At 39.9% G+C, this 13,811-nt stretch overlaps 1 protein-coding gene across 2 annotated transcripts in view; it reads right to left on the bottom strand.

Moving 5' to 3' along the window:
• The window catches only part of TMTC1 (transmembrane O-mannosyltransferase targeting cadherins 1), a 231,062-nt gene that overhangs the window by 81,370 nt on the left and 135,881 nt on the right, over positions 1-13,811 (bottom strand). For both annotated transcript variants that reach the window (XM_074325860.1, XM_074325861.1), the window contains exon 9: positions 5,232-5,353. In XM_074325860.1, coding sequence (XP_074181961.1) covers positions 5,232-5,353 — 122 coding nt within the window. The remainder of the gene's footprint in view (positions 1-5,231; positions 5,354-13,811) is intronic.

Here is a 13,811-nt window from a genome sequence, read left to right as displayed (position 1 = left end):
TTGCTGCTGGCCCCCACGAATTTCTAAGCCTCACTTGTGCCTGCTGCTCCTGCGGACACCCTAGGTATTATGTCACAGTACAGATCCCACATCAATGCCTCTCGTCCACTTTCAGGCCCTTCAGGGAGCCTGTCCTCGTGGCAGTAGTCCTTCCTTCCCTGCCTTTCCCCAGGGAACTGTCTGCCTTTCCCCACTGAGCCCATCCTGCAGACACTGAGCAGACATCGGTTGTCCCATTCCAATGTGTGACAAAATCTTTAAGATCTTAGGGGGGCAAAGACCCATGCTTTCATCAAGGTTATTCTGAATCACAAAACAGTTGAACTTGAGAGTGGAAAGGGACCTTAGAAATTATGTAGCAGTGTGTACTGGAGTTTTAGATTTCCCAAAGCAGTAAAATTTCCAAAAAAGGACAGTTGGGCGGGGGAAGAGAAACTGACAGAGGGTTGTGTGTCCCGATAGTTCAGGGAACTATCGAGCAAAGTCAACCCTCTGGTTTTACAGACAGGAAATGATTTCCCCAAGACTGCCAGCCAGTGGGGGACAGATTGGGCTATGCTGTTCCTGGTTCAGTCTTTTTCTTATTGGATTTGCTAAAGAAAACTATTGTTGGTATATGAAAAAAAAATTCTCTGATTTTAATATTTGGTAAAACTTTTGATTCAATCTTAAATAAGCGTCACTCTCCTCTAGCAACTCTGAAGAAGCATATGCACAGATGGTTAATAGGAAGGTGTCCCCAATATCAGAAAACAGAGATAGTGTTACTTCCGAGGTAATATTTCTCATTTTGCATCCTGAGAATACTGCCATATTGGTTCAGTAGCAACCTGTGTAAGATTAAAAATTTCATTTCAAATTGATAGGTATGATTTAAAGATATTTCTCAAAATTAAAAATGAATAAGAGGCATCTTTTCCCCAGTTTTCCATGTCTGACCTGTTCATAGGATTAGGGACTATGCAATTCAAATGGTATTTCTTTCTAAGGGTAGGGCAACTTTTTATTTTTCTTTCATCCCTCAAATACATGTTATCTAACTTCTCCCTCTGTGGTCCCAATTATTCTGGATCAGTTCTAGCCAAAATATTGTCTCTGCCTATTCTTTTCTCCTCTCCATTCATTCATGCTTTCTTAAAGTAGCCTAGGAATTTGTTCTTTGGCACTTAACTAAATATATCACCCTTAATCTGGCATGTGAATGAATATCTAAACACATTCTGTGAATTTATTTGAGCGGTCTCAACAACTATTTCTGCTTCATTGATTCTAAGAAATTTTAGTTCTTTGAAACATTGTCGTGTGTTTTTTATAAAATACAAAAAAGGTAGCCATAAAATTATACGCTTCTCTTAAAATAAGAATAAGAGATCAAAATTTCTGTGAAAGAATGATTTAAGCCCCAAACTCTCCTGCCTGTTCAAAAAGGACATCGACAAAATCGGCATTTATCACCAGAAAAAAAGATTATTACAATTTCTTTGTAAATTGCTGATAAAACTCTGACCCTACAGCCATGCGGTGCTAAATAGAAGCCTCTTTCTGTTCCTTTTATCCACAGATTTCAAAGCGCAAGTGAGAAGAGGGTGATATTTTCAGTCTTCATTAGGCATAAAGGTGCAGGATGAAAGAGCACTGTTGGTCTGACTCGCTCTGCACTTTTCTTATAAAGTGGCCAAATCAGCCCCCTGGGACTGACGGGGTTCACCCCGGCTGCAGTGAGCGTGCCATGACCTCTGTGGTGTTCATGAATGAGATTCTACAGCCAGAAGTTGGCTCCATAATAACTTGAAACATTGAATGAGTAGGAAGGTAGCTTTCCTTAGGGGTATTACATATAAAACTCTTACACTTCCCCATTGTTTGCTCAAGTTTGTGAGACAACACGGAACTTCTGCATAAAGATCATAACCTGCATTTCCAGGAATGCCATTGAGTACACTGTATGCATGTTTTCCTCAAAGCACTAGGTACTGATGCTGTAGAAAACGGCTGTTTCTTGTCAAGGTCAATAATGGACAGTGAGTCATGCAGAGAAGGTTCTTATGTATATAAAAGGCTGGGACAGGTTCTTCGCCGTCATCAAAGCCAGTGTGTAGGTTTATTCAATGCAAGGCATAATCCAGTGCTCTGACACCTTCCAAGGGAAACTTACAACATCTGCAAAATTCTCTGTGGCCCTGAGGAAGATTTCGGCAGCTCTTTGCCTGTCTACCACTCTCCACTGAGATGGGTGGCTGGTCACTGCTGGGTAAAATCGTTTCTGGAAAATGTCCCCATTTTCATAGAAAACTCTCAATATTTATGAACTGTGTCTGGTGAAGTCATTAGAAACTCCCTACATCTACAGCATAGAAGTTTCCCCACATTGGTTTGAATTTCTGACTCACCCTGGGCCACCTCAGTTGCAATTTTAGATAACAATGGAATCTAGTGCAGTAAGTAAAACAGCTCCCCTATGAAGTTAGTTATAATGACTGTCAAAAAATATTAGGATTCACTAGAGGTACAATGTCTCACTCAGAAATTCCTAGGTGTCTTCCAACCCCAGCCTACCAAACTCTGTGTTAATTCTCAGGTTTGTGCTCAGAGCTGTGCAACTGCTCTGGCGATCTGACCTCTTCATCAGCCCTCAGGATCATCTCTAAGGGGCAGGAGAGCACCTCCACCTCCCTTCACACGGCTTTGGCATCTGCAGAGACTACAACTCTGGAGGGGGAAGTGGCCTGGTTGGGCACAGGGATGATATTGATATATTAATCCAGGAGAGGCTGGCACGAAAGAGAAATCCTTGGAAAAGGATGACAGCACCAACGCCGCAATGCATAGATGCAGGGACTTGAAGGGAAAAGGACAGTCATCTTTGATGAAGACCAGCTTACTGAAATTGATTTTGGATGACTCTGCACCAAGTATGTTAAATGCAGCAAAATTCAAATTGCTTCTGAGAGGCAGCCAATTGCTCTTGGTAATATTGATGTTTTCTTCATATTCAGATCTTTTACTTTAATCCCAAGCAGCTTATCCCAAGAAAACAAGGGCAGGAACAAAGCATTGTCTATTTTAGAGAAAATGAAGTCAGAAAAAGATCTATTAAAGGTATGGCGGCATGGGAAGAGCCAGAGCTGGCATGATTGTGTGGGTGTTTGGAGGACACGACTCCCTGGATGAGAGGAATCCCTTACTAAGATACCCCACAAACAGTTGATGACAATATTATGGACTCCTGTGTTTACCTAAGGGTCTCTCCCAGAAAAACAAAAAAATTAACCCCTTGTTTAAACAAAGTATTCTCTTGTATCTGGATTAGAAAAGCATGTTGCACATGAAATTCTTTGTCACCCAGAACCCCAGACTCATGAGGATTTAGACTGCAGGACTCTGGGAAGTATCAAGTCCTGATTACCGGATGGAACTGAGCTTAAAGTACTTTACTAAGTTCGCGTTTTCTCCTCCTTCTTTTTCAATTGAGAAGAAGACTAAGATGTTACTATCAGAGAAGCAATCAATTCTAGTAGGTAAGTGATTTGTTAGTAGACAGGGATCTGCATTCCATCTCTGCCACTTACCAACGACGTAAACTGGGACAGGGTACTCAACTTCTCAGAGCCCAGGCTTTATTTTTGTAAAATAGGGATAATGATATCAGCTACCTCAGGAAGCTGATATCAATAATAAGAATACTTGATATTTATTGAGCATGTACAATGCAAAACACTTTCTAATTTTTTTATTAATGATCATCTTATTTAATGTTCGCAATATCTCACTGAGTTTGGTGCTAGTACATTCATTTAATACAGATGAGGAAACTGAGGCTTAGGGACATCATGCTCATATTTAAGCCAGAATTCCAACACAAAGGTGGCCTGCAAAGGTGCTCTATCAATATCTGTTGATGAAATGAAGACTGAATTTGGAATTAACAGTATTGCAAAGAAAACCTAACTGAAGACACTTTCAACTGGTTTAAGCAAAAACAAATCTAGAACAGACTTTGATGTCCCCTGTAGCCCTTCGTATTCCTTATTATTGACAAGGCTTCATAGGCCTGGTATCTTAAGGCAACACAGAATACAAAGAATGTGTGTTGTACTTTTGTCCTTATCAAACAGTATTTACCAAGAAATAATCTCCTTCCCAAATTGTGGTGAAGACACATACAGAAAATTCAGGGCTGCTCTCCCTTAACTAAGTCAAAACAGGATGTTGTATTGTCTTAAGAAAGTTGTTAGGTACTTGGTTTGGGGGGAATTAAAAGGTTAAGAATTCATTTCTAATTATATGTATTTTTAAAAGTTCTAACTCAATGTCAATTCATAAAACTAAATTTTATGAATTGATATTTAAATGAATGTTTAAATTAAAAATTAACTTAAAATTTTAACTCAATCTCCATAAATAAAAAACAATGATTTCCTTATAATATTTTGGTTTATGATGCTGCCTTTACAAAAGTTCAGTCTTATATACCACTCATAAAATTACTTAATCTTAGCAAGTTTACTAAAATCCTTATTAAAAATGAGAAAACATGGGTGCAAAATGTTTCATGTCTTGCTCAAAATCATACAATGAATAAATGGCAGAACCATTTCAGGGACATATGCAGGCACCTGAAAGGAAATGTGGTCTTGGAATGAGGATATTTGAATAAGAGACCAGACAAGCTTTAGCCCAGTTCCAATCTTCAGCATTAGGTGCCATTATGTAATCACACACATCTGAGTGTCCTTTATGATTTTAAACCAATTTTCCTTTTCCTCAAGGGCAAATTTTCTTAAGATTGTTCCTAACTAAGAAAGAGATGAAGAGAGAAAGGAAGAAGAAGATAAAAGTTAATTACAATCATGCTACTTAACGTAATTGATAATTTAAGCAAATCCACAAATATTTCTAGAGAATTACTATAACTATGTTTAATAAAACTTAGCTATTTGGAAAAGAATGCTGTGGCAAACGATTGCTGCTAAAATCCTGAATATAGTCCAGTCAGTGTTTCACCTGGAACTGTCAATCTTTGGACTGGAGCTAAGCCACTGTAAACTAGAGTGAATGAGTGCCAACGTGAGCTCATCCAACCTTCTCTGTGGCTGTTTTCAAAGCTGAGGGAATAAGCACCTTAGCTGCACAAGGATCTAATCATTATACACTAAAGGACCGTCTCTGGAACTGTCAGTTTGGTGACAGAGGGCAGGTCTCATAAAGAGGAAATCATGAGCAGAAATTACCTCGGCATGTAAAGGACTCTCTCGGCCACCACAAAGCCCACCCTGAAGAAGAGATTGCTGGCTGGGATGAACGGGAAAACCAGGAACAACAAGCCCACTAACACTTCCTTGTGCTCCAGTCTCTGAAACACACAATAGTGAAGGACAAATTAATTTGGGTTTAATTCCACTTCAGTCAGCATTTAACCATCTCTTTACTTGTCAAGTTCTCACTGAAGGAATGAATAAATTAGACCAATGAAAACCTTTTGATCAGGGTGCTGAATTCATCAGAGAAAGCCTTCAGGCTAAAACCTCTGGCATGTCAAAATATTCACACATTTGCCACCCAGAAACATCTGATATTTGCATGGATCAGTGACCATGACTCTTTGTTCTGGGCTAGCCCTACAGCAACCTGGCTTCCTGGTCTGGCCCCTTTCAGCATCCCTGTCACCCCAGGTGACCCATTTTCAGGGAGCAAAGAAACTGACAGACTCAGGCTCACTAAGGCATCATGGAGAATCACTGTCCTCTCAGAAATGGAATGCATAAACACATACACACACCACTACCACCACCATCAGCAGGAGTAGCAGATCTTCGCATAAAGGAAATTAAATGCAAATGGTAAAATTTAGGGCATCAATAAGGGAAATCATTTGAGCTGAGGAGTTTTTAGCACCTTTCAAATTTAGCCAGTAAGCAAGTATTTATTCCGTGAAATTTTGGGGGATCAAAATTAATTACAATAATAACTCATTAAATTAACAAAGCACCTTTCTGTAATATTGTACATATTAATTTGTAAAGATATTTCTGTCATTTAGAGTTCACAGAAAAAAAATCTGTTTACCACTACTAATATGTTGTAATGGACACTGTAAAAAGTAGTTCGTCTTTCCATGAGTGTACATAATATGAACAAACTTGAAGAGAGGCATATTTAAAACAAACCCTAATGTACTGGAGGGTATTTTTTTTTCCTTTTCAAAAAGTTTAAGAAAACAAAGTAGAACTTTCCATATTACACTTTTAAATGTTTCTTATGAACATTTTAAAGTCTACTACTTTTAATTGTAAAAGACTAAATAAAACAATTTCAAAAATATAAATAAGACTCCTTATACAAACTACTAATACTTTAAGTATACAAAGTAAACATCTTGAGATACCTGTCACTTGGATTTTAATAAAATATTTGTGTGTGTTTTTTGACGACAACATATATAGCAATAAAATTTCTGAGAGCAAGTCGATATGAACAAATGTGATTTGGACAATTTCCCTTAAATAGTTACAGGTCTGTAAGTAATGATTTCATTTTTTTATGTAAAGGAACCATATACTTTAGAATAAAAGATGAAAGAAAAGTTTTCATAACAAGCTTCAACTGCAATGAATGCAATAATGTTACATTTTCTATGAATAAATCAATAAATGAATAACTATACCAGGCAAGAGAAAAAAAATGGTGTGAGAAAGGGAACAGGGTAGAGAAAGCTTTCTGGTAGAGGTGACAATCTGGGTTTGAAAAATGAGCGAATGCTTACAGGGCAAATTTGGCGGTGATTGTGGGGGGAGGTGGTCACAGCGAGGCAAATTCCGGAATGTACAAAGCAGGGAATAAAACTATACATGTTGGTGGGTAACAAATCATGAAGGTCTTACATACTCTGTGTGGAGTTGACCTTTACCTAGAGGCAACAGGGAGCTACTAAAGGGCCCCACACATATAGAAGAAAGAAAAGCAAGTTAGCATCCAAGAGTTAATGTCTAGATTCAAGTTGTGGCCCTGCCACCAACACATCATTAGTCACCTTGAGTGGACACATAATCAGCCTTTCCATGCCTTAGCTACAAAGTGAGACAAGTGAGACTTGGGGCTCAGTGAGACTGGCTCATCAAAGATTTTGTGATCAATGGAAGTCCCATTGTTGTAGTTGTGGGCTTAGAGGCCATCACTCCTTACTGCTCCCAGAGGGGCTGGTCTTGGTGTGTTTTTCTTTGTTTTCAAAATGTTCAATTGAAGGCAGTGGCACTGCGCCCAAAGTCAAGGAAGTTTTGTTATTTTATTTTGAGAAAGACAGTATTCATGAAAAAGTTACTTATTCTCAGATTAAGTTGATCACATCCTTTGTCTTCCCTCCTCCCCATTCAGTCAAGAGAGATAGAAAATATCCAAAAATATATTGCTTTAAGCTGTGAGTTGATCAGCCAAGCAGAAAGTTAGGAAAAAATATGTCACGGACGTGACTGAATTTCCTAGAATGAGAAAGATTGGGAGGGAATCCAAGTTTGTATCCTGTGGATCACAGATGTGACAAAATTGCCTAAATAATTTGCAGCTTATTTCAGCCTAATAGAGTCAAATGAAATGCCAGCAAAGTATGAGTGAGGGGAAAAAGAAAATGTGTGGCATTTTCCAAAGTACACAAAGTGCATTTATTTCTAGGAAAAGAAGCAAATGGAAATTTACTTATTCCAAATTACACTGGGGGTGTGTGTGAAAAGACATGAGAATTAAAAGAGTTAATAACATGGCCATTAATAATACGTGCTATTTGATTAGCTGTGCAACTTCAGACAATTAATTTACTTTTCTAAGCTTTAATTTGATGATCAGCTAAACAAAATAAAGGGTATTGATACCTATTGTACCTGTAGGAAAAATGTGTGAGAGATTCATTGTAATAGGTGTTAGGTTTGATTATCTTTCTGGCTTCGAAGGATACAAAGCAGCAGCCCCCTAGGATGAGAGGAGGTAAAAATCTCTTAACACCCCTCTTAGGGTGCCCAGAGAGTCGCTCAGCTGCTCAGCTGTGACAGGCACAGCTACGTATCTGACCAAGCAAATGGTTTTCTCAAAACCAACCATCACCTCTGAGGAAATCCAGCTCCAGAATTCAAGTCTAGCCTCGTAGCTTGTGGTTTATCCCCTCCCTTTCGTACTCCCAGTTCACCTTTCAAAGCACTGGTCACAGATGAGGACACACGCACTCAGAGACATCATGTGCACTGTGCCTGCCAGCAGCGTGTGGGTGAGTGTGCATGAGGCGAGGACTCCTCTCTGCCCCACTCAACACAGACCAATGACATCCACTGCAGCCTGCTGCCTTCCAGAAAGCCAGAGAATAGGCTTCATCACAGTAATTATTATCATTACTGTTATTGTATTTTCTCTCACCTCTAAACAGGTTTCAGGTAAATAGTACAGTGCATTGCCGGGGTGAGCAGGTGGTTATAGTTCTATGTGCAGCCCAGCTTTATTTCAACCTCAGAGATTCATCTGGCAGCCCTAGGCCCTTGCTGTCTGCATCTCATTCATCGATCTTCAGGGAAGCTGATGACAGTAAAGCTCTTCAGCCCTGGGAGTAAGGTACTTGCCAGGCTGACAACTGGATGGCTACATACTTATTAGGCTCTCTTTTTCACATCTGTTTATGGGTCTACTTCCTCCATTAGACTCTAGATTCCTCGATGGGAATCGCCACTGAGCTGGGTAGTGAGCTAGGCTCACTCTCTGGTTAACTGACTCCCAAACGGCAACCCTACAATTTGGGCAAGTTTAAATAAATTCTAGTTTACTCTTCACAGCCCTTCTGTGGAGCTATTATCCTTGTTGTAAACTCTCATACATCTTAGACCTTTGGGTCCTTCACAAACAGCTGAAATTACAATCAGCAAAAATGCCAGAGGATTATTGCATTATTTCCCTAAGAAATATTCCTCCAGGCAACACAGGTCTTCAGGTTCCTTCCTGCAAATGTTGGCAACCTGGGCTCTTGCTGTGCCGCTTTTGTGCATTTTAAGAAATCTTTTTGCGCCCCAACATTCCTGTTGCTGGCCATAGGAAATGCATCAGTGAGTCTCCACTTGAGCAAATAGGAGGCTGAGGTTTATTTAAAATGGCATGAACTGTGACTCTGCAAAAGCCCTTAGATACTCTCAGGGGTAATAATAAAGACTCCATCAAATGGATGGAGAACTGGTCTCAAACCACAAACTCAGAGGCCAAGGAGGATGGTTTCAATACCAGAATAAGAAGGGACAAACTAGAGGACGAAGGACAGAAAGAGCTTGGCTTGTTTGGGACAATAGGATTGTCTGAGCTCTGCCTAAATGTACCTTGAACTTACTCCCTCTGGGCTGCTCGGTTGTCCACCTGATCTTCACTATTGTCTGTGTTTTCTTTTGAATTTTACAGCCCCTCCCTCCTCTACCTGTCGGGTGTTGCTCAGTTTGCCTCTCTACAGGCTCAACTCCTCTCTGGGGCTCTGTTCCATCGCGACAGTTCTCACCTGGTGCTGGTGATAGTCCCCTCCTTTGGCCCATCAGGCCATGGCGTAGGTGTCACTTTGCATGTTGACTCCTCTAACCCCGCCCACATCACTGTACATGGTCTCTTTATAAACTCTTCAATCATCCGATTGGCTGTGCCACGTGCTTCCTGTCAGGATACTGACGGGTAAGTCAGCTCAGAGTAAATGAGTATGAGGATGGAAGCAGAGATGTGAACTCCAAAGAAGGGGCACAACTCTGGCTCCGGGGAGCCGACAGGAGCCAGACGTGGTCCCATCCTTACATTGTTGTATGTCCATTCTGTTTCAGCCCTTGGGTGAACCACCCTTTCTAAGGCCATTGCAGTTATAGAAAAGTTTTAATGTTGTATCAAAATAGTAAAGCCAAATAAAATCTGAGAGAGTTTTTCATCTGGTAAATGAGACTGAGATCAATCAAACGCTGGAGAAGAGGAAGTTTTGAAATTTTACTGCTGTTGGGATATCAAATGCAATAGACTGACTACTTGTGACTCACACAAGATCTCGAATCTAAACCCCATCGCAGCAGTGCAGGAGGCAAGAGGAATTTTGGGGAAGTCTTAAGGGTAGAGAGAAGAAGAAAAATTGAAAGCTGATTCTCAGAGCCTCTGTTACAGCTGCCAAATTCCTTGGTGATTATATATTCAACTGGGGCCCTGCGTTAGTCCCACTGGACTCAATGCCAGACTGCAAGAGGTTTAAGGACAGTCCTCCCGTGACATGAACACCATTCACATCTCAAATGGAAGCATGGAAAGGTACCCTTGCCATTTCTCTCTCCCTCATCTGAAACCAACTGGACAAACTGAGCTGGGACAGAACATGGCTTAGGTTCAAGTTCACAATAGCATAGCTGCCAACCCACACTTTACTTGGCTCAAGCCGGTGATATCATTTCCTCACTTTCATGTGCTCTAAAATTTACTTATAAATGCATGGGGAGAAAAATTTTAAAAAAGGGAAATGAATGAAGAAATTATACCCCCTCAGAGACAAAAGTAGATTTGTACACTCCATGTCTTCTCTGAGCCAATCTAAACACAGCTCTTTCTCATGCCGAACTTTCTTCACCAAGAAGCACTGCCAGATGCACTAATGAACAGATAGCCGAAGGCAGATTAAAATCAGAGCATTCATAAACTGACATTTTCAATTGCTGGACTTTGGTTCTGGACTTCATTTTTTTGTTATTTGTTTGGTTTGTTTTCAACCAACAGTCTGAATCTTCTTGCCAACACAAGTGCCTGAGATTGGAACTTCTTATCTCACAAGAGCACACAATTGTGTGTCAGGGTTAAATCAGGTGGAAGAGTGAAACTCTCAGATTGCTTTACTCTCATTGAGAATAAACTAATTCCTAACTTTATTTGGAAATGTGTGTTACATTATGCATATGTGTGTTTTAAATGTTTAAAGAAAAATAAAAGCAGAAATCTTTTAAAAGTCTTTTTAGAAGTGACATGATTGGAAAATATCAATCTAATACAAAAATGCCATTCACTTAATCAAGCACTAGTAAGGAGTTACAAAAATTAAGTAAATCAGAAGAATGTTGCTCCAGAAACATTTTTCTGATTAGAAATAAAAAGATTACAGGACTTTATGGAGACAGGAGAGAAGTCCGATAAATGAATTTTCTTGATCTCTATGTTTCTAAACAAAAATGGAAAAAGCCCAGAAAGCTACCATGTTTCCCCGAAAATAAGACCTAACTGGAAAATAAGCCCTAGCATTTTTCAGGATGACATCCCCTGAATATAAGCCCTAATGCGTCTTTTTGGAGCAAAACTTAACATAAGATCCAGTCTTATTTTCAGAGAAACACGGTATGTATTCATAAAAGAGTGAGGAAGACTAGAGATGGAAGGAAAGGACAAGACAAGATCTCTTTCTAAAATCGTGTTCAACTTATAAATTATTTTACGTCTACTATGGGAGGGCGACCTGCAGAGGGGGCAATAAAAGTGGCAAATGGTAGAGGGTGTAGAAAAAACGAATATTTCCTACACTTATACCATATGCCACACTTTGACTTAAATTGTCTCACTGGAATGTCATGATAATACTATAATGTAGGTAATTATCCCCAGTTTTATAGATAAGGAAATTGAGGCTCAGAGGACTTAAGATACTTATCTAAGTTGATCCAATTAGTGAGAAACAAGGGTTTCAAACTGGTTCATTCCAAGCCTGTCCTTTTCCCACAGCCCATGTGGCTTTGGAATACAAAGCTAATGTCCAGTGTGTGGGGGAGGGGATAGAGAGTGCGGGGGAGTGGGGTGGATTTCAGCCCTTCGCTGTTTTCTGGTCTTGTCCTAGAAACACAGACAGCAGATAAGACCCAGTAATTAAGTGTTGCCAAGCAAAGCATTGCTGCGATAATCTAGAAAATCTCACCTCCGAGACCTGTGACACAGGCCACCATTGTTTCCCTTTGCCAGATAAATGCAGATACATGTATTCTACAGTCTACAGGGATCGGCAGGATGTACGGCACTCCATATATGTTTCTTGTCAAGTATTCTCTTCGCATGAGTGGTTTCAGATGGTCCACCTACTTATTCTGACCATCAGCCTCTGAAAGAAAGGACATACCCATGTCCGCCAGAGACAATAGTGTAAAATACAGTCATTTATTTGACTGATCTTAGTAATTGAATTGTAAGTCAAAATTATGTTTGAGAAGCCTTGAGAGGTAGATAATGGTTATTCTTGATATATGAAATTAAATACTACAATGAAACTGCCCTTCTCAGTATAGAAAATAAGAGAACATTCATATTCTAGTGACTGCATAGGCACAAAGAATAAGCTAAGTGGACAGCTAAATGAGACAGAGGCCTTCTAAATTTCAGTCTACACATGCGCTGTAACTTGTTAGTGCTCTAAGCTTCCATTTCTAATACCAACTGTTTATGTATAAATCTTTCAGGAGTGTGAAACTATGAAAACCAATCTTGAGACGTATCTCATGAATTCACTCAGGAGGGTGGATCTGTAAAATCAGAACAGTGGTGTTTGTTGCTATAAGAGATATGTGTTCATATGTGTTGACATCAAAGCTGGCTGGGTGGACTCAGGAGAAAGGAAGAGCTGGGGGAAGGTCCCAGGAAACCCATTAGACACCCCTAGATTCAGGGGTGGCCTTGTCCAGAGGAGGGTAAGTGGTGCACTATACAGGGTGCCTGTGAGAACCAAGGAGAGAACGTATCAGCAGCAGCTCAATCTTGTGCCTAGAGCCCTGTCCAAAGCAGAAGGTGGGAGAGAGAGAGAGAGAGAGAGAGCACTGCTTACTTAGGGCCCAAGTCTTATATCACATTCACCTTATCCAGCTCAGGATGACAAAATGGAGGTGACCCAAGTAATGCCACAGAATTCTAGGTCAAGAGCTATAACTTAATAAGGTGACTTAGTGCAGGAAGGAGGCAGAAACGATTAAACAATTTTTTCCCTGTGTAAGAATTCAATTAGAAACTAGGATAGATTTAGCCATGCAAGTAAAGTTGAGTGAATTGAGCTTTGATGAAGAGGAAAGAGGCAGAGGAAAATTAGATGCATTTTCATACATAGTTTTGTTCCTATGGAAATACAGTAGTACCTCAGTTTTCAAACGTCTCCGTTGACAAACATTTTGGTTTATGAACGTCATAAACCTGGAAGCAAATGCTTCGGTTTTCGAACACGCCTCGGAAGTCGAACATGTCACGTGGCTTCTGCTGAGTGCAAGATCCTGAGGCCTAGCTGTCAGCTGCTTTAAATATTTCAGAACTCGAATGGTCTTCTGGAATGGATTACATTAGAAAACCGAGGTACCACTGTATACATGCCTGGCAGAAGTCAATTGCTCAAATATTTGTGTTAAGGAGATGCCCCTCTGTCAAAACCTTCCAAAGCAGGACACTATAGAGTTATTTTTGTAAGAGAGAAGATATTTTACTTTTTCACAGTGAGTCACACTCACTAAAAGTATGATTCACTTGGGATTCTCACATAGAAGACAGTCTCTTCCCTCTGTAATCTAAAATGAATAAAGAAAAGGGGCCACAAAAATCCCACAGTTCCACACAGTAAAGGTCCAAATATTTTAGAGCAGCCTTTCCTTAAAGACTATAATTCACCACACTTTATCAAACAAATTGAAGAGAAATGTTTAGCTTACTTCAATATTATGATCTACAAGTATGACAGCAAAAAGAAATTTAGTAAGCTTCTCTCTTAACAGCTATAAAAAGTGAGACTTACTTGTACACTTGAGTTTCTGGAGGCACTAGTAATAGTG

Source organism: Rhinolophus sinicus, linkage group LG02 (genome assembly GCF_036562045.2).
Source record: "Rhinolophus sinicus isolate RSC01 linkage group LG02, ASM3656204v1, whole genome shotgun sequence".
Lineage (NCBI taxonomy): Eukaryota > Metazoa > Chordata > Mammalia > Chiroptera > Rhinolophidae > Rhinolophus > Rhinolophus sinicus.
The sequence above is the reverse complement of the archived record's forward strand: the minus strand, read 5'-3'. Positions and strand labels throughout refer to the sequence as shown.